The sequence below is a fragment of the Stigmatopora nigra genome, chromosome 1 (assembly GCF_051989575.1).
Source record: "Stigmatopora nigra isolate UIUO_SnigA chromosome 1, RoL_Snig_1.1, whole genome shotgun sequence".
Classification (NCBI taxonomy): Eukaryota; Metazoa; Chordata; class Actinopteri; order Syngnathiformes; family Syngnathidae; genus Stigmatopora; species Stigmatopora nigra.
Window position 1 is genome coordinate 22,173,003 of NC_135508.1, and position 17,283 is coordinate 22,190,285.

The 17,283-nt window shown below is 42.8% G+C and overlaps 4 protein-coding genes across 4 annotated transcripts; 2 read left to right on the forward strand and 2 right to left on the reverse strand.

The window, feature by feature from the left end:
- Nucleotides 1-254: 254 nt before the first annotated feature.
- atp5pb (ATP synthase peripheral stalk-membrane subunit b) lies at nucleotides 255-3,534 on the forward strand. Its single transcript, XM_077712491.1, has 7 exons — nucleotides 255-409; nucleotides 1,112-1,148; nucleotides 1,237-1,382; nucleotides 2,070-2,233; nucleotides 2,473-2,598; nucleotides 3,055-3,234; nucleotides 3,305-3,534. Exons 1-7 carry the CDS (start codon nucleotides 382-384, stop codon nucleotides 3,380-3,382), a joined length of 759 nt encoding a protein of 252 aa, XP_077568617.1. The 5' UTR covers nucleotides 255-381; the 3' UTR covers nucleotides 3,383-3,534.
- Nucleotides 3,535-3,972: 438 nt separating this feature from the next.
- eps8l3b (EPS8 signaling adaptor L3b) lies at nucleotides 3,973-9,143 on the forward strand. Its single transcript, XM_077712453.1, has 17 exons — nucleotides 3,973-4,071; nucleotides 4,208-4,288; nucleotides 4,415-4,536; nucleotides 4,712-4,776; nucleotides 4,854-5,012; nucleotides 5,184-5,333; nucleotides 5,565-5,650; nucleotides 5,726-5,906; nucleotides 6,114-6,237; nucleotides 6,313-6,383; nucleotides 6,448-6,522; nucleotides 7,223-7,368; nucleotides 7,557-7,797; nucleotides 7,978-8,079; nucleotides 8,151-8,239; nucleotides 8,322-8,454; nucleotides 8,907-9,143. Exons 1-17 carry the CDS (start codon nucleotides 4,052-4,054, stop codon nucleotides 8,940-8,942), a joined length of 1,881 nt encoding a protein of 626 aa, XP_077568579.1. The 5' UTR covers nucleotides 3,973-4,051; the 3' UTR covers nucleotides 8,943-9,143.
- A 22-nt stretch (nucleotides 9,144-9,165) lies between these two features.
- LOC144193889 (glutathione S-transferase Mu 3-like) lies at nucleotides 9,166-12,317 on the reverse strand. The gene is given in 10 exon segments (XM_077712522.1): nucleotides 9,166-9,297; nucleotides 9,767-9,860; nucleotides 9,862-9,875; nucleotides 9,957-10,052; nucleotides 10,133-10,179; nucleotides 10,182-10,229; nucleotides 10,753-10,834; nucleotides 10,912-10,976; nucleotides 11,043-11,118; nucleotides 12,227-12,317. Coding segments are annotated over 10 exon segments (651 nt in total). The 5' UTR covers nucleotides 12,260-12,317; the 3' UTR covers nucleotides 9,166-9,201.
- A 380-nt stretch (nucleotides 12,318-12,697) lies between these two features.
- kiaa2013 (KIAA2013 ortholog) lies at nucleotides 12,698-17,208 on the reverse strand. The gene is made up of 2 exons (XM_077726479.1): nucleotides 15,889-17,208; nucleotides 12,698-14,131 (listed from the first exon to the last, which is right to left on the reverse strand). Exons 1-2 carry the CDS (start codon nucleotides 16,847-16,849, stop codon nucleotides 13,272-13,274), a joined length of 1,821 nt encoding a protein of 606 aa, XP_077582605.1. The 5' UTR covers nucleotides 16,850-17,208; the 3' UTR covers nucleotides 12,698-13,271.
- Between the last annotated feature and the right edge of the window lie 75 nt (nucleotides 17,209-17,283).

The following is a 17,283-nucleotide window of genomic DNA, read 5'->3' on the forward strand; positions in this document are numbered from 1 at the left end:
TTATTTTTAAATGTGTGTTTATTTTTGCATTCTTTGCTTATTACTCTATGAATATTTGAAGTATCTTCCCCAAATAATTTCTTCAATTAATTAATTATTATTATTTATTTATTTTAGTTTTAAAGTGTTATTTGCCCCTCGAAAAATACAAAAAAAAGAAGGAAGAAGTCAGATTTGGACCGTGTTGACAATTTGTGAAGTCTACCACGTGATCAGTAGCCTCTAGCGGTCATTTTTAGTAACATTTCGACGATCTCGCGAGATCTCCTCGGTGACACTTCTCGCTTTGTCCGCCATACTTGCTGCTCTCTGCAGAAGGGCACGAAGAGACTGAAACACGGTGCCCGGTGTTGCAAACAACTGACCCACTAGTTATCCACAATGCTGTCCAGGCTCGTCATCGTTTCAGGTACGAACCCCTTGAGTTTATTCAAGTGACTTATATTTGCCATTTAACCACATTTTGACGAGAAACACAGATTGTGGAGAAAGCTGAAGGGTAAAGTGAAGGCCGCACGATCAATGGGTGACTGGCTAGTTGCTAATCTTCCAAGCAACCGATGACTACTTTTAAATATGTAAAACGCAATTGTGTGTTTTTTTTAATCACCGAAGACATTTAATAAATGAATTACATTGTACGAGTCTCGCTGCCATGATAGTTGGTAGTTCCGTAATGTTATTGTAAAAGTCACCTTGTTGACAGGTTAGCATAGGGCAGGGGGAGAAAACCTATGGCTTGGGAGCCATATGTGGCTCTTCGCTAAACTGTGAGGTGAGGTAAAATATGGACTAGTATCTAGATATTTCAAGAAAAATTGCAATGACAAGAATGGAATAGAGTAAATGAAAATCAATATTTGGCAGGGAGTGCACATTCTGTCAATTTGAAATGGACACAAAATTGACGAGGTAATGCTTAATCTCAGAAGTCAATTGTAACATAGCAGTTTAGAACTTAAACATTTTAATATCAAGGTGCACGAAGCACAAAAACGACTGCAGTATAATTTAATATAATCGAACTAGGTTGACACATTCAAGATGGCGGACACCGACCTTGGCCTCTAATTTCTTAATTTTATCTAAATTCTTCTTTTTGTGTTTGCAGCAAATGCGCTGAAAAGCAGCGGCCCCCTTGGAGCTGGGTATGTGCTGGAAAATAACATGTCGTACACATTGTTTTCCCTTTGGTTCAATTCTACTTGTATTTCTTCATTTGCCTTCCCATTGCAGCTTGGTCCAAGCGCCACGTGCCCTGCACACGTCATCTCAGAGTCTGGCCCCGGTACCCACTCTGCCAGAAAAGGGGGGCAAAGTCCGTCATGGCATCATTCCAGAGGAGCTCTTTCAGCTCTTGTACCCCAAAACCGGAGTGACGGGTGGGTCAATTGTTTTCACCCAGAAGCTTTTGCAGACGTCCTCGTGAACACAATTATTTACAGAACACAATTTGTTTTTCTGTGCCGTCCATTTGCATATCAGTAAGTTTTAGACATTTTGCAAAGGCGTAAAAAAATCCAAATGGAATGTTTATAGTTACATTACATTACATTTCAAGCATGCATTGATGCGAGTTCAAAGCCCAAAATAGGCCTGAACAGTCTCGTTCTAAACATGACATTGCGATACCTGCACGCCGCAGGACGCATGATACTTTTATTATTATAAGAGGTCATTGTTTGGGGGACAAATAGGATCTTTTAATAGCACTTTAAGCCGTATCTCTCTGCTGACACCAACTTCCTTGAGGCTGCCTTAAGTGATTTGACAGTTGCTTGTCAAGTGATACATTGATCTTGGACACTTCAAACGTATGCCACAACCATATAATTCAATTCAGACGTGTTGATTGAACAGAGCTCCCACGATCCCCGCCCGCATCTTATTTTTCACACCGACCTTCGGTTGCCAAAAGAGAAGAATGCAGATCCGGAACATATTTTGGGTCCGGTAACATAAAAATAAACAATGCAACGACTCTGGTATCTTCTTTTTACAATTGCAATCAAGCGGAACATTATAATGGACGGCTGATGAAAGGAATGAAGCCTACTTTTTCCTTTCAGGACCCTACATGCTCGGCACCGGACTCCTGGTCTATCTCCTCTCCAAGGAAGTCTACGTCATCAACCACGAGACCATTGCTGCTTCCACCATCGGCGCAATCATCATCTATGGCATTAAGAAATTTGGGCCCAGCGTCGCCGCTTTTGCCGACAAACTCAATGAGGTCGGTGTGCCTCGAGTTCAATCCAAAGTTATGCCAGTGTTTCTATTTAAATTTTCACTCAACCGGGAGTTCTTCGTAAATCTGAATGTGAACGTTTGATGTGAATTTTATTCTCCAAGCTGTGCACAAAACACTAATTAATTAAGCAGTTGTGCGTTCAACAGATTAGAGCAGGTCGAATGAAGTTGACGTTAAATGGTTACGATGCTATCAAGTTTTATTCAAGGTTTGCCTTTCAGGACAAAGTGGCCAAAGCTCAGGAAGTCAAGGACTTGGCCATGTCCAGCCTGACTCAGGCCGTCGAGGACGAGAAGAAAGAACAGTGGCGAGTCGAGGGCCGATCTATGCTCTTTGACGCAAAGAGGGTAAGTTGAAGTATTAAGGTGGTCGTAAAATACAGTGGTACCTCGAGTTAAGAGCAATTTGAGATACGAGTAAAATTTCAGGGTTTTTTTTTCACGTTAGTCAGTGCGAATGGCATCTATACTTCTCGTTGGCAAGTGGTCCTGTGTTATCCTACTGTGAGGACATTTGTTTGCATCATTTTGGGAATATTTTTAATGAATACAAAATCAAACAACCCTCGAGAGGTTGCATCTAAAAGTCACGGTGGAGGCGGGGCAAATAGAGCCTACCTGGTCAGGAGAACAAAGGTATCGAAATTTAAAACAAAATTATAATTTGGTTTAGTGTAAGGTTAGATGAAACTTATTTTTGAGTGTCTGCATTGTAATTCAAGTTTATTGAAATCTCTTTGTTATGTTACGAGCGCGTTGCCGTGCTAAAAGTCCATCCGAGTTTTTGTCTGTCTGTCCACTCAGAACAACGTCGCCATGCTGTTGGAGACCAACTACCGAGAGAGGCTACACATGGTGACCAATGAGGTTAAGAGGCGCCTGGACTATCAGATAGGCCTGCAAGACCTACAACGCCGCATGGCCCAGGAGCACATGGTCAACTGGGTGGAGAAGAGCGTGGTGGGCAGCATCACCCCTCAGCAGGTAGCTCGGAACTTATCACCTGGATCGTTGGAGACCGCCGCCGCTGACGTGTTTGTTGCTTTCTTTGCAGGAGAAGGAGAGTATTGCCAAGTGCATCACAGACCTGAAAGCTCTGGCTCAAGCCACTCAGACTAAAGCGACCGCCTAAACGCTGGGTTTTAATCGCGAGACGGGCATTTTTTTTCTTTTTCAGAGTCAACAATTTGCCCCGTATAGTCGTCTCTGTCACTCTTATGGGTGTGTATAGTATTTCCACATCAGCCGATGGTCAAATAAATGCTTGTCTTTGATCAACTGCAACGGTCTGATTGCTTTTGTTTTTGTTCACCATTTTTACGACCTCGTTGGGTTTACACTTTCCACTTCACTGTATAGTCGCAGCATGATGAGTGTTTTCTCAAGGCTGGCCCAAAGGCCGTGAACCTTTTTTCAAGGAAATGACAGCCCTCGAAAACCTTTGGACTCGTCACAAACGCGTCTAATAGCCATCCACCCGGGACCAGGGCCCAGCCCGATGATCTTTGATCGCAACACCCCTGGAAGCAGGAAGTTACGGGAAAAGTCAATCTTCGCTAGGAGAGGACATTGTGTTCTTTACTATGGAATAATGTCCAGCGCAGAAAACCAGACAGGTAATTATAAACAGCTTTGGCCATGTAATTGACAGCCATGTTTGTAATTAGTCTAATTTACAACCCTCTGGTTCAATAAGTAGTGAACCCAGAGTAGAGATTTTATTGTGTACAATAGTACTTTGACACCCATTTTAATTTTGTAATCTATGTCGATTTAAGCATGTTACCGTACATATTTATGGATGACTAAGCATAAATCAATGTATGCTATCATGTGACTTTGTAAATTAGGTGGTTGTGTTATATATTTTCCTTTGTTCTATCATTTCCAAGAATGTGAATTGTCATAGCGAAAAGTTTGACGCACCTTAATCTTGACCAATTGTGCTCATTTCCAGGTTTACGGTGATTTTTACTCAAGACCTCATACAGAGATTGAAAATGTTGGGAAATTCTCGTCCCTTTTCTTACTCTCCACGGTGAGTTTTCTTTTTCCGCAAGATATATTTTTCTTTCAAAGATGAAATGACCCAAAGAAGCTAAACAGTACTCAACCATTAATACGGCTACACTTGTAGTGTATTAATCCGATTTTTGTGTTTCAGGGGTTTCCCACCAGAAGAATTTCCTCAGTCCAGGTGGACTTTCCAAAAAGATGATTCCAGGAGGTCCTCGCCTCAGAACTCTCAGAGAAGCGTGCCCAGACCGACTGCTAAATCCATATACAGTAAGACGACATGTGACGGAACCAACTTGTAATATATAGAAACAAAACTTGAAATCCAATGACACAAAGTGCCAAATTTTCAACATTTGATTCCGTATAGAACAGATGACATGTCACAAGAAATCAACCAGGATTTTGCTTTATCTTCTTTCATTTTTTTTGCGTCTGTGTCCAGTACAAAGAAAGGAGTACTCTGAGACGCTGAGCAGGCAGTCTGACAATATTAACGTCAGAGTGGAGGTACATTGAAAATGATATCGCATATGGAGTTAGTCAGTAGTCCTCCGCCTCACCTTCCTCCCACTTCCACTACTCAGCACGTACTTACCTGCGAGCTGGACGGCCAACAACTGACCGCAGCGGACGACTGCGTGACCAAGCTCAAGAAGTTGAACGGCCAAGGTCGGCTGTGGTGCCAGCTGATGATCATGGAGGTCCAAGGGGCCTACCTGCTGCTCCGTGACACCGAGAACAAAGTTAGTCACTCTCCCGTCCATTTTTGTGCCAGAAATGTTTCACAGTGGTGGAGCTCATTGGCCTTTTTCCTGACCATTTTTCAGAATATTATCTTGCTGATCTAAACTAACCTTAACTAGCGCTGATCGCCCATCTGGTGGCGCCATTGCCACGGTTCTCTTGTCTTACAGGCTGAACTGGAGGCACTCCAGCTGATTAACATCCAACAAACCAAAGCTGTGTTGGACAGTTGCGCTTACAACTCATTGTTGCTGGTCATCGTCAGGCAACGTGGCAAGCGCTTCCCCCAGGTTTTTATTTTCCAGTGTGAGGAGATGGGGGTAAGTTATGGTCCTACATAACCCACCAGCTCATGGCCACTCTTAGCAATTTCCCATTTAAAAATCATTGGGTGTGTGAATAAGCAACTTCATTTCGATGGATCATAAAAGGATGAACAGAGTCATCATTTCGAATTGAAACTGGTTTTATTGGCCTTACCAAAGAATCCAAATAAATCGATACAGAAAACAACCGGTATTTTTTTTAACATTTATTCTTGGTTTAAACAGGCAGACCTTCTCAAAAGCGACCTAGATAAATGTATCCAACGGGGAGGCGGTCTTGTGGAACCACGCAGGGAGCAGGTGATCAATAGGTACGTTTGCCTCCCCACCACACCAGAAAACAAGTGCAAATGAAATAACTTTTCCTCCTTTGTCTTTTTTTCAAGGGCTCGCCTTGATAACGTTATTGGCCTACAAACTGAAGTCGGTGGTCCGCAAGTGAGAAACATACCTCCTCCTCCTGGTTTTCACGCCCCGCGAGATGACGGAAGTCACGGCCAGCGTGATCCGAGCGGACCCCGCAGGAGCCACGAGCTCGCCGAACTGACTGATGTTGAGAGGAACACGGTGGGTGTCAAAATTTGCCTTGGACAACTAGATCTCCTTTTTATTTTTGACCCAAAAAAGTTCACTCACTTAATGCCAGTTTGTCTGGAAAGGGAAATGGTCCCAGTCAAAATGGATTGCGCTTTGACACCCCCGATTTCCATGAATGTCCAAATTTCCTCTGCATTTGGAAATAGTGTTTGAGCGCCTTGCCATTCCTTCCGACAGGAGATCTTAAACCACATTTTGAATGATCTGGAGGTGTTCCTGGGCAAAGTGTTGACTCCGCCCACGGAGACCACCCCACTGGTCAACGAAAGCAAAAAGAAAAAGAAAAAAAACAAGAGTGCAGGTGAAGTCCCTCAGTTGGATGTTGACGTTTTGGACTTTGCGTGCACGTGACTTGACTTGTTTTTTCGTCTTGCAGTTGTCAGTCTGCCACCTGCTCAGGAATGTATCTCTTGTATTCAAAAGATTAAATATGGATTCAATCTGCTGGTAAGTGAGCACATTTCCGTCACGGCACGCAAACGGCTCTGACCGTGACGCCCGGGGAAAACAGGGTCAGCTGGATGGCTTGCTGGTCAACACCAGTGCTTCGGACTATGTCCACTACCTCTTCAACAGTTTGGCCACCGTGAGTACGCTCTAATCTCCCAGATCTGAAAGCCACACTAATGTCAACAATGAACCCTTTGGCTGCCTGATGCTCTGAGAATTAATGGCATTTCACTTCTCGTATAGGAAGGTGCTGTTTTCATCATTTTGTGATGTTGTGGAAAGCATTTCCCATCCAAATATACCGACATTAGCTTTCTGAAACAGTTAAAATCATAAATTGGGGTTTTATTACTAGCTCTTGTAACTATGGAAACAGTTAGTTTACAAAGCATAATCTTTCAAATCTTCTTGTATGTTAAAACATGCACTTAAGTATTTCTACAATCCCCCCCCCCCCCAAAAAAAAATAAATAAATAACATAATAATACCATTAGACAGTTTCCCTCTGTCCTTGCTTCTGATTGGTTAATATTAAATAGCCTTAATTAAACGTTACTCAGACTCTGTGCTTATTTCAAAGTATATACAAGTAAGGAATGGTAATACTTTAATAGACTGAAATGTACTTTATTTCAATGTTGTTTTTTTAAATCATAAAATAGTACTGTTATGCTATCAAAACATGTTTGCTTAGCGTTGTTAATGCTGCAAACTGAGTAACAATAAAAAAAAATGACCCACTGAAGAGGTGCTCCTTACTTGTTTTTGTTATTTCATTTCATTGCACTGACCGTTGTTTAAAATTGTATATATTTTTTTCTGCCTTGTGGCGCAGATCTTGCCTCACTACCATGCCGACCTGCCCTCCAGCGTGCTCTCCCCTTTGCCCACGGAGGCGTCCTTACGGCTGCTCAAGCAAACGGTTAGCCCGGAGGAGGACCGCCTCTGGCGCTCTCTCGGAAACAGCTGGAACATTCCCAGGTAACGGCACAACAGATGCGCAAAGACCCTATTTTCCACACTCTAAGTCACAATTTGTGCAAAGAACACAATAGAATTATAGCACCCAATGAGAGCTGAATGCATTGACGATGACTTTTGAAATGAATTGGGAGTGAATTGGTAGATTAGCCAATGGAAAGTTTGAAGCGGTTTTCTATGGCTTTCAGATCTCGATGGCCCGATGATGACGTCCCGCCTTACGTGCCCGAATTCTACGACGGGTGGAGGCTGCCGCCGCCCAGCCCCGTCCGACTCCCTCCTCCGAACAACTCGGTGAGCAGGAGTGGCAGCCGGCGCTTCCCGAACGACGAGCGCTCCGAGGAAGGTGGCGACAACATGCGTGTCATGCACGACTTTGTGGCTCGCAACAACCGAGAACTCAGTATCATGAAGGGTGAAGTAGTTGAGGTGAGATGCAAATTTACTGCAACATTTTTGAATAAAAAAACTTATTTATTGGAGTATTGGAGTAAAGGGTTCGATCCCCAATGGGTTTCAACCTTCTGGTATGAAGTTAGATGCAGTAACCCGAAACAGTCCCTTGTATCTCCTTAAAAGCACACTTTGTGTCTTGCACTGGTTTTCTAGGTGGTTCAAAGGTCCAAACAATGGTGGCTTGTGCGCAACAACGTCGGGGTGGAAGGGAATGTTCCTCAGTATGTTCTGGAGCCCCTGAGGAGCGAACGTAGGGTACGTTGATAACGAATTGATTTCTAATTTATGTATACGTCATTCATTGCCTTATATTCCCGTGGCCGTAGAGTCTGCCTCGGATCCCTCCGACGCTTGACACGGCGTCTTCGCCCCCGGACGTCAGAGTGTGGTTGCACTACAAAGGCTTCTCCAAAATGTCAGTTGAGGTTTTCGGAAGGGGCTTCTAGTTTCCTACATTTTCTTCACGACGATGATGCGACATTTCCCATTTTGAGCAGAACCGTGGCCAGTCTCGGGGTGCTGAATGGGGACATGCTGCTTCAGATGAGCAAGGAGGACATGAGGAGCGTGTGCCCAGAAGAAGGAGCCAAGGTCTTCTTCCATCTTCAGGCCGTTAAATCGGCAATTGCGGTAAGTGGCGTGCGGACATCCAGGTGAGTCCACTATTGGACGACTTGCTTCAAATATTTTCAATATTTATTTTATATTATTTTTACTTTACTCTTAATATTTCATTTATGCATGATTTATTTTTCTTCAGTGGCCCTAATAATACTTAACATGCATGTATATATAATCAAAAAGGGCCTTTATGTACATAAATGTGTCCCATTAATTAGCAGTAATTGCTTTCTACTAGTACAAATTTGCAACCCAGTTACTGTGATTTTACCCTCAAAAATCTCCTTTATGGACGCTGGGTTAACCATTGATAGTCATTATAAAGATAGGACATCCACTAAATATAGTGGTCAATAGTGTATGGCATATTGTTGATAAAAATGGAGAAACTTACTTTTCAAGAATTTTGAAGCCCAACTGTCTTCCATTATGAAAGTGACCCATAATTTTTTTCCACATAGCTTGCCAGCGAACCATCCTACGACATCCGCTACTAATGACCTCCACCGATCGACGTGGGAATTGGGGGCCTTTGGTGTCCTTGCGTCCCTTTGTGGAACGCCATTTCTTCACAAGTAGGCCAAAAGCCAACCACCCACCCATATTTATTAAGCCTAAAAACGGAAATCTTTTGTCCAATGACCCAAATCGATAGCTGAAACAATGTACGTGAAATTAATAAAGTTGAAAAAACTTTATTTGAACTGTGCAAGTGCTCGTTTTTAAAGGTTTTTAGAGACATAGTCGAGAAGAACCTTACTCCTTCTTGTTGCCCCATTTGGCCATCTTGTTGTTGACAGGTGACTTCATGAATCGGTTCGATTTCATGTAGGCCACAATCTTCTCCAGCGCCTGCAGTGCAGATAAATGATCATTTGCTAGATTCGAGAAAAGATTGCTGGAAAAATACCACATTTTCTCGCATATAAGCCATATTTGTAAAATGATGAATCAACGGTAAGGCTTATATGTACACAAGATTTACAGCGTTGCTACTTTTTCACCAGTAAATGTCAGCAAATTACCATTAAATATTTGTTGGTTATTTTCTGTTTTGCAGTAAGAAAACATCCATAAATGGATGAATTACTAACTTATGGTATGTATAGACCCTAATAATGTGCTTTTGATTCATACAGTATCGCAGAAATACCACCTGCACAGATTCTTCTTAAGATTGTCTATTTCAAAGTAACACATTTGTACTCCCTATTAAATCCACATGGAAGTGAAAGATGTGTATCAGAGAGGCTTATACGTGCGAAATTGTAAAATGCAACGATTTTAAAGCAATTTTAAGGCAAAAACGGCAAATACCTACCTCAAATCTAGCCAAAAGGTCTTGGAGATTCTTAAAAGCATCCAGGCATCTGGGATCAAACATCCGGTGTTGGTCCAACAACTCGTACATGATGGTCCACAAAAGTAATCTGTCATAACGCAAAGAGCCGGTTTTAGCGTGGTCACCTTCGACTTTAGCCCGCCTGTTGAGCAGTAGATAAAACGGTCACCTTGTCGCCAGCGAACCACTTGTGGCCACCCAAGAACTTGGAGAACTGTGTGAGGACACCCGGCAGTGCTTGCAGGTAACCCGGCTTCATGGCTTTCTGGAACGTCAGAAAGAAGGGTTTGGAGGGGGTGGGATTTGGCCCATGGCAGAGGGGGGGATTGTCTCGGGGATACTCACCAAATCGGTGTAACACATTCTCACAAAGCCGTTGCGAAAGTCCATGTCTGGTTCTCCATGATGTCCACACGAATCTTCTCATCCTCGCTCTCACCACCTGGCCATGGAATTTAAAAGCGCACATTTAACAAAAGTTGGTAAAATATCGATCGGATTGTGTTTGTGGACGATAAGCGGTCAGCAAGAATCTGAGAATTTAGTTCTCGTCTAAAATGTACTATAAAGTGGATGGCTTTCAGCCTTGGTAGAAAGGGTCCCTTCTGCCGTCTGGCGGACAAACACTGGTATTACATCTATAACGACCCACAGAGGGAACTATTCCAGTGGCGTAGGGCATTTTCGCACGCTTTATTAAAATACATTTATTGATAACTTCCTTAATTCCTCTCATTTTCGTGTCTCATACAAAATGAACTTGGAGGTGAAAATTGTGAATGAGGGGGGGCTTATATGCGAGAAATTGTAAAATTTAACAATTAAGGCAATTTCAAGGCTGCGGCTTATATGTGAGAAAATATGGTGCATAGATTTCACTCCCAAAGTAGACGCTGCCCTCTAGTGGCCAATTAAACAACCTCCAATTGTGACTTGATTGACATTCGAGAACACGGCAAACTTACATAAATTGTGCCTTCGGGCGATGTATCTCATGATGGCGTTGCTCTGCACGATCTTCCTGTTTCCGTCCTCCAAGTATGGTAACTGCAATCAAACATCCACCATACATTGTAGACGTTCAGGAACGCTTTGAATCAACGGACCGGCCATTTGGCACTCACGTTGGGAAAGTCCATTCCCAGTTTCTGCTTCTCATTAAACCAGCAGCTTTTGTCGTAGTCGGGAGCTGCGTGTGTGGAAAGAGGGCGGATGGTTGGATAAACCTGGATTTCTTGGGGGTGGGGGACTTTACCTTCACCGCAGGAATAGAATTTGTCCTCATATTCTGTCCCGGTGTACTCCAGCAAGAGACGGATAGGCTGGGCCAGCTGGAAAGCAACCACAAGGAAAGAGATTGTTTTATTTGCTGGCGGACAAGGCTCACTGGCTTTTTTTTTGTCTGAGATATCTCAGAATCTTGTCACGGGGGCAGATCTTGTGACGGAGGATGCTGGGAAATATTCAGGGGGATTTCTAACATTTAAAAAATAGTCCTTTGTTTCCATTCACAATTGGACTTAAAACAGTACTAATCCTCATTTGTAAATCTCAAAATTGTCCATTGCAAATATTTACTGTTTTATTTAATTTTAGTAAATATTGTCAAACTTTCACAGTGATTTTGAACGACAAATATGTATTTTGGACGTATAGTAATGAATATTTGCTTAATTATTGTTGGTTACAATAAAAGTCATTAGTTTTCACCTTTTTTTCAGGAGGAACTACATCTCCCATGATCCATAATGGCAAAACAGCAATAATTCCACAACACGGTATGGACGTATTTCTTTTTCTGGCTATCAGGTTGAAAATCTGATTTTAAATATTCTGGATTTGCATGTTTAAAGAGGTTGTCATTTGGGCTGGACTGCCATTTTGATCTGGCAACCCGGATCTCATTGTTCCTAATGAATGGCACATGTGACCTAGAAAGTTGATTTAAAAAATCAAAGTGGTGTTAAATTAAAATAACCATTTAAACACGCGCATTCTCTAAATGTAAAAAGATTCGGAGAATACTGCTACTCTTTAATTTAATAATCCGAGAATTGTGTTGAATGTATTGCAATCACACGGGTCGTGTTTTCATAACACCTGTTCTTGCTCTAAAACGAATGCCTAGCCATGAATCACTATTTTTGACCACGTGTGAACCAAATTGTCATTCTTCACTAACAAAAGCTCAACGCTTGAAATATTATACGCATTCCGACCCAGCTTTGTTGTGTGCAGACTTTCCTAATAGATAACGCGAGTTAGCTAACGCATTAGCCTGAATTCTGCACACTTTATTCCAATTCTTCCCATTTTCAGATTAAAATGAGCGTTACATAAGAACGATAAGGGAAAATAGCCAAAAAGAAAACAAGTCATTCTTAGATGGGGAAACAGACAAATGTGTGTGTGTGCGTGTGTTTATATTGCACAACTCACCCCACGAATGTCCCAGTAAGCTAGTTTCATCATCTTTAAGTTTTTTAAGGAAGTTTTGTCGCGTCCACACTGTAGTCGTTTTCAAACACTTGGTGTGCGACAGCCAGTAAGGGGATGTCTTGGTGGGCGGGGTTAAAGCTAAGGGGGCGGTCCCGATGGACAAAAACTGCAATGACAGTCGATGGCCACAACGAGGCGCGTTTTATCATCCTGCAATTGTGCAAGCATTTGCCCTCTTACTGAGCTTTTTATATACGCGTATATTGTATAACATGTAGTAATATTGAGATTCGATTTGGATTAAGTTCATTTCTATGGGAAAATTTGATTTAATATACCAGTAAATTGATATAAAAGCCATGTACCGGAACGCATTAAGTATCTCAAAGTATTATTGTTCTTTGAGATGAAATGGAAAACTGCTGATTTGTGAAGCTTCCCAGGTATAACACCAGAATAAGAGACAAGCAGGCAATTTCTTGTTAATTTAATCGAATGATTCATTAGAAAACATCAACACACAGCAAAGAAAGAAATGTCAAACGTGGCAAGGTGTCAGCGGGTGGGCATCGATTTTAAGAGGGTATATCCATTTGGATCCATTTTACATCGACAAACATGAACGTATATGGTTCTGGCATCATGAAGGGCAGTTTGGGATCATTTTGGATTTTTTTGTTAACATATCCAGGATTGTTGTCCATGGCAACCACATTTTCACATTCCTGAATTGAAACAAAGTGCATTTTAAGTTGATTTAAGTAACAATTTCAATCAAATTTTACAGTGCACTCCTTTAACTCATCGGCTGCCTCTGACAATGCCGCCCGTCCAATTTATCAATTGGCCCCCATTGAAACCTAATCCTTTTCGACTTGACCCCCAATCAAATTGGATTGGACACGCAGCATTGTCGGTGGCGCTCGACGGGTTTCGACGTATGAAATCGAGCCCCGTGAGAAGCAGACCGCTAAAAACGCGGTCCACCGACACACAAAATTAAAATAATCATTTTGCAATCATTTCAAGTGGAAGAGGTACAATGTTACACCTTGCTCCGGAAGAGGGGCTTGGCGGTGGGGCCACAGTACTCATTATAAATGAGCTTGAAGAGGAAAAGGTGAAAGAGGGTGATGAGCGAAGCCACGCTGAACCAAAAGAGGAAGGGCAGGCCCGGGTACCTGTTGGCCATATGTTCCTGATGGTCCAGGATAGCCTTGAGATGCAGCGTGTGGCGCAAGTCCTGCAGGTGGCGCAAGTCGGTGGAGAAGTAGAGCAGTGGGGTGATGGGCTGGGTCACCATAACGGGGAAAGTGTGACCTTTGACCTCCGACGTCAGCTCCACGGGTTCGTTGAGGCAACCGGCCTCGCAGGCGTAAAGCTTGACGGGCTTCTCTTGGGGTTTGACCAAGACGTGGAGGAAAGGTTTCCCCTCAGGGTCGGGCAACACGGCCAAGTTGATGAGGTCTCGGTTGTAGCGGATACCCCTCAGGGCGTAGCTGTTGTGTAGCACATCCGGGTCAGCCTGGAACTGAAGGTGGTTCTCGGTGAACTGGAGCCCGCCGAAGCTAAGCACCATGCCCTGCATGGCTCCATGGGCGCCGGCTGCCACCAGGGCTTTGCAACCTCGTTTCTGCAGGGTCAGAGTCCAGAGCGTGACCAGCTGCAGGATCTGCGCAGTGCTGATCAGCTGCTCAGGCCAGAGGTTCTCGGCGTGCATGGTGGCGTGGCCGCTGAAGCAGTGGTCGGCGTAGTTGAGGCTGGATTCCAGGCGGGCGCGCTCCTCGTTGCTCAGCCGACGCTCCAGTTGGGGGGCCCTCGAGCAGGACAGGATGTAGTAGAGGGTGGCGTTGACCGTTCGGCTCGACGGCGTGTTGGTGTCGGTGATCTTTTTCATCTCCACGCCTGCACGGAGAAAGCAAGAGGGGAGTTTTCAAGAGACTGACTTGATTTATGGACCGGGGGTCTTCAACTTAATTTCACAAGCACTATTGAACAAGCTAGCTTAGGCTAATGTCCCTTTTTTAGCATTATTTCTTTTTTATTATCTACAGTAATACCTCGCCATTTCGCGCTTCAACTTTCAAGGCTTCATTACATCCCAGATATTTTTCCTGGGGATTTTTTTGTACAGAAAAACGTGAAAATCCACGCTGAAACTCATAACTAGAACCCACTCTTGGTACTAGGACTCAGCACTGAAGAAAAAAACGTTTTCTTTTCTTTCTTTTATTTATTCATTTATTTTAAATAGCTAAGACCCTACTTCACTGCTTTTCGTTTATCGTGGCCATGTCTGGTCCACATTAACCGTGATAATCGAGGTATTACTGCATTACATTATTGCATAGTGTATTCATCCACTGAAGTTGAATTTTTCAGAGACCTAAAACTATTTCATGAAGTATTTTCTTTTTTTTATTAATGTTTTAAATAGAAAAAAACATTCATTTAAAAAAAGTTTCCGTAATTAATTTTTTGATATAAAAAATAATATTACATTTTTGCAGGATTAAAAAAAAATCATTCATCTAATTTTTCATTGAAATTTTAGGGAGGATCATGAAGTCGAAGCAAATGATTAACTTTCACGGGCCAGGAAAAAATATGTGGTAGGCCAGATTTGGCCCATGGGCCTCGAGTTTGACACTTTCGAAGACAAAAACTATGGAAGTTGAGGTTATGTACTCAGGTCCCCATGTCTTGGGGTTTCGGTCTTTTGGAACAAGTTTGTATTATGAAACTGAAGAGGTGATGACCTTTTGGGGTAGGAAGGTCAAAAAGGTTAGAAAACAAAAAAACTCAACTTGTTCATCAATTTGGATGACTTTTTTCTATATTTTCTTTAATATTTGAAACTTTTCTTGCGGAATAGTTGCCACCCACACTCATTCAGTCTTTCTCACGCGACGCCAGATAAACGGAAGCTCGGATTACCTGATTTAGACAACCCGCTATTGTTCCACCAGAAAACTGGTCAACTGGAAAAAGTGTTTTAAAAAAGCATGCGAGTCATAATGCTTCTTTCCCTTTATAAACAGCGAAGGAAAAAAGTGCTCACAAAAGAAGTAACAGACAGTAATACCTGGATTTTGATTTGTGTGCCTAGGTGGTGAATTAGAATATATAAAAACATGTCGTACCATTGTTATATCCTATTTTTAGGTGTTTTTTGTGGGTGGGAACGAATTCATTTGTATTTAGTTATATAAATTGATTTGAGATACGAGTAAATTGACATGAGCTCGGTCCCGGAACCCATTACGCTCGTATCTCAAGGTATTACGTATGAAAATGCATACAATGCGTAAAAAATTGCTTGCTTTTTGGCAAAGAAATATCATTTAACTTAATTAGTGCCATCAGCACTATAATATTATCCTAACATAGTTTAAAAATACATTATTGAACACTACTGTTGATATTTCACTAATGAGTATAGTGGAACAGCCTTATAGGCCTCTGTAACCAGATAACTGGGGTGAGATTAATCACCATACAACACAAACCTATGGTGCCTGGTAAATACAAAGCCACAAGATGTTTGTTTTTTTTGTATTTTTTTTCTGTAAAAAAAAGTGTAGGTTTCCAAAGAATCAGTATTTTATCGTTGGTGAATTGCAATAGCAAAGAGTTAACATCACGTGCTTGAAGAAGGTTACCTGAAGTGAAAAGATCCATCCAGGCCTTCTGGTGGTCAACGATCAGATCATCCATATTTGTCTTCAGGAGCTCCCCGAGCTCTTTTCTAGCTGATTCCCGGAGTCGGGCAAACGTCTCATCCAGCTTGGACGGTTCAATGGGCTCTGAAGTCCTCACTACAGATAGTATATTGTCCGTGTACTCTGTTTTTGGAAAAACCTGGATCCTATTGTTGAGCTTTTTGGTGACTACCACCAACAGCACCATGAGGTTCTTCTCTAATTGGACTGTCCCTGAGGAGAGCATGATTTCCCTCTCCTCCAATTTGTCCAAACTGGTGGAGAATTTGCGGAAGTTTAGAGGATTGTAGGAAATCTCGATGCTGGCCGACTTGTCGGAAGGGTTTTTTACGTGGATCCTCTGAAGGTAAACGTTGTGTCGACTCCGGTGGGCGACAAACTCCTCTCTGATGGTGACGCATTCCCGGGCTGACTGCACGGACACAGGGGAGGCGCATCGGACCGACAACACGGATCCTTTTCGGAACCACATCATGGACGCCCGCGCTTCTGTCTTCTCCCCTTCCAAATGGACACCCACAATAGGGGCGTATTCAGTCTGATGGACCGGAGCCGAACCTGGCTGTGAAGATGATGCCACCCAGAGTTTGTTAGAATTAGTGTCAATTAAAATATGGCCATTACCAGATACGAAGGGCGTGTCTCGCATTTCCAGAGCTGTATGAACCCTGTATAAACCCTCCCCACGGTCCATAATCGACTTCCATCTGTGAATTTCCGCCTGTAGGCAAAGTCCAGCCAAACCGCCCGGCACGGACGAGCCCCCAAAGATCCTCCAGCTCCGCTCTGGTCCAAGATACCAGTAAAAAATAAGGAATATGAGTAGTCCGATGAGAAGTCTTCTCGCCCAGCTGCTTGATAACAAGCCGGGCAGCCCCTTCAGTCGTTGTTGTAGCCACATTATTTGCTTTTAAGGTACCGAAAGCTCGAATCCTTGGGCGTCACGAGTTTATCCAGTTAAAAAGTCAATAAGCAACTGCATGTTACCGAGTGCCTTCGCTGATCTCAGGCTGGCTATATTAGCTCGACTACGTACCAAGGAGTAGAAAGGAAAGGCGACGACACTCCGTCGTTTTTCTTGCTTTCATATTCTTTCACAAAACGATACATGACACTCACAAAGTATCAGGGAGATCCAAGACAATACGTTCGATTTGACGTGTCAAATGGAGCAAATGTTGATAAATGCCACCAGCAAACCCCAACGTTTCCGGTTTTTGAAACTGTCGCAAAACCAAGAGCCGTAAAGGGGACCGGAAAGTCGTAATTTAAATTGAATTGAATGCTTGATTGTCATGATACAATTACGTACTACTATATCATGAGATTTAAAGC